The sequence below is a fragment of the Fulmarus glacialis genome, unplaced genomic scaffold, assembly GCF_000690835.1.
Source record: "Fulmarus glacialis isolate BGI_N327 unplaced genomic scaffold, ASM69083v1 scaffold35819, whole genome shotgun sequence".
Classification (NCBI taxonomy): Eukaryota; Metazoa; Chordata; class Aves; order Procellariiformes; family Procellariidae; genus Fulmarus; species Fulmarus glacialis.
Genome location: NW_009233197.1, coordinates 8,218 through 8,546, shown reverse-complemented (window position 1 = coordinate 8,546; position 329 = coordinate 8,218). Strand labels below are relative to the sequence as shown.

The window sequence follows — 329 nt, the reverse complement described above, 5'->3', positions numbered from 1 at the left end:
TCTCTCGCTTCTTGTTCCAGTCCATCTGCGGAGCTCTCTTCTTCACCCGCTTGGCCCGCACCTTCTCCTTGGCCTCGGCAGCCGTTGGGCTCAGGGTCAGCCCGCTCTCCTCAAACGGGTCTTTCTTCTCCGCGTCTCCATCCTGCGTGGAGAAGGGAGAAAAGATGTCAGCCCTTGGCAGCTTCCCCCCCACCGCCGCGAGCGCAGCCATGGTGTCCTGCAGCGTTTCACCCCGCATGGCCCCGGGAGAGGCATTTCCTCCAGCGTGCACAATAAGCAAACGCACAGGGGTGGGGTTTTTTTGGAGCAGGAGGTCAAAGTCTCTCCCC

General features: G+C 61.4%; 1 protein-coding gene across 1 annotated transcript in view; it reads right to left on the bottom strand.

Annotated features, from left to right (window-relative positions):
• Positions 1–4: 4 nt before the first annotated feature.
• The window catches only part of LOC104082214 (Na(+)/H(+) exchange regulatory cofactor NHE-RF2-like), a gene marked incomplete at both ends in the record, with an annotated part of 7,029 nt that continues 6,704 nt past the window's right edge, over positions 5–329 (bottom strand). The window contains one exon of the mRNA XM_009585238.1: positions 5–142. Within this exon, the coding sequence (XP_009583533.1) occupies positions 5–142 (138 nt within the window). The remainder of the gene's footprint in view (positions 143–329) is intronic.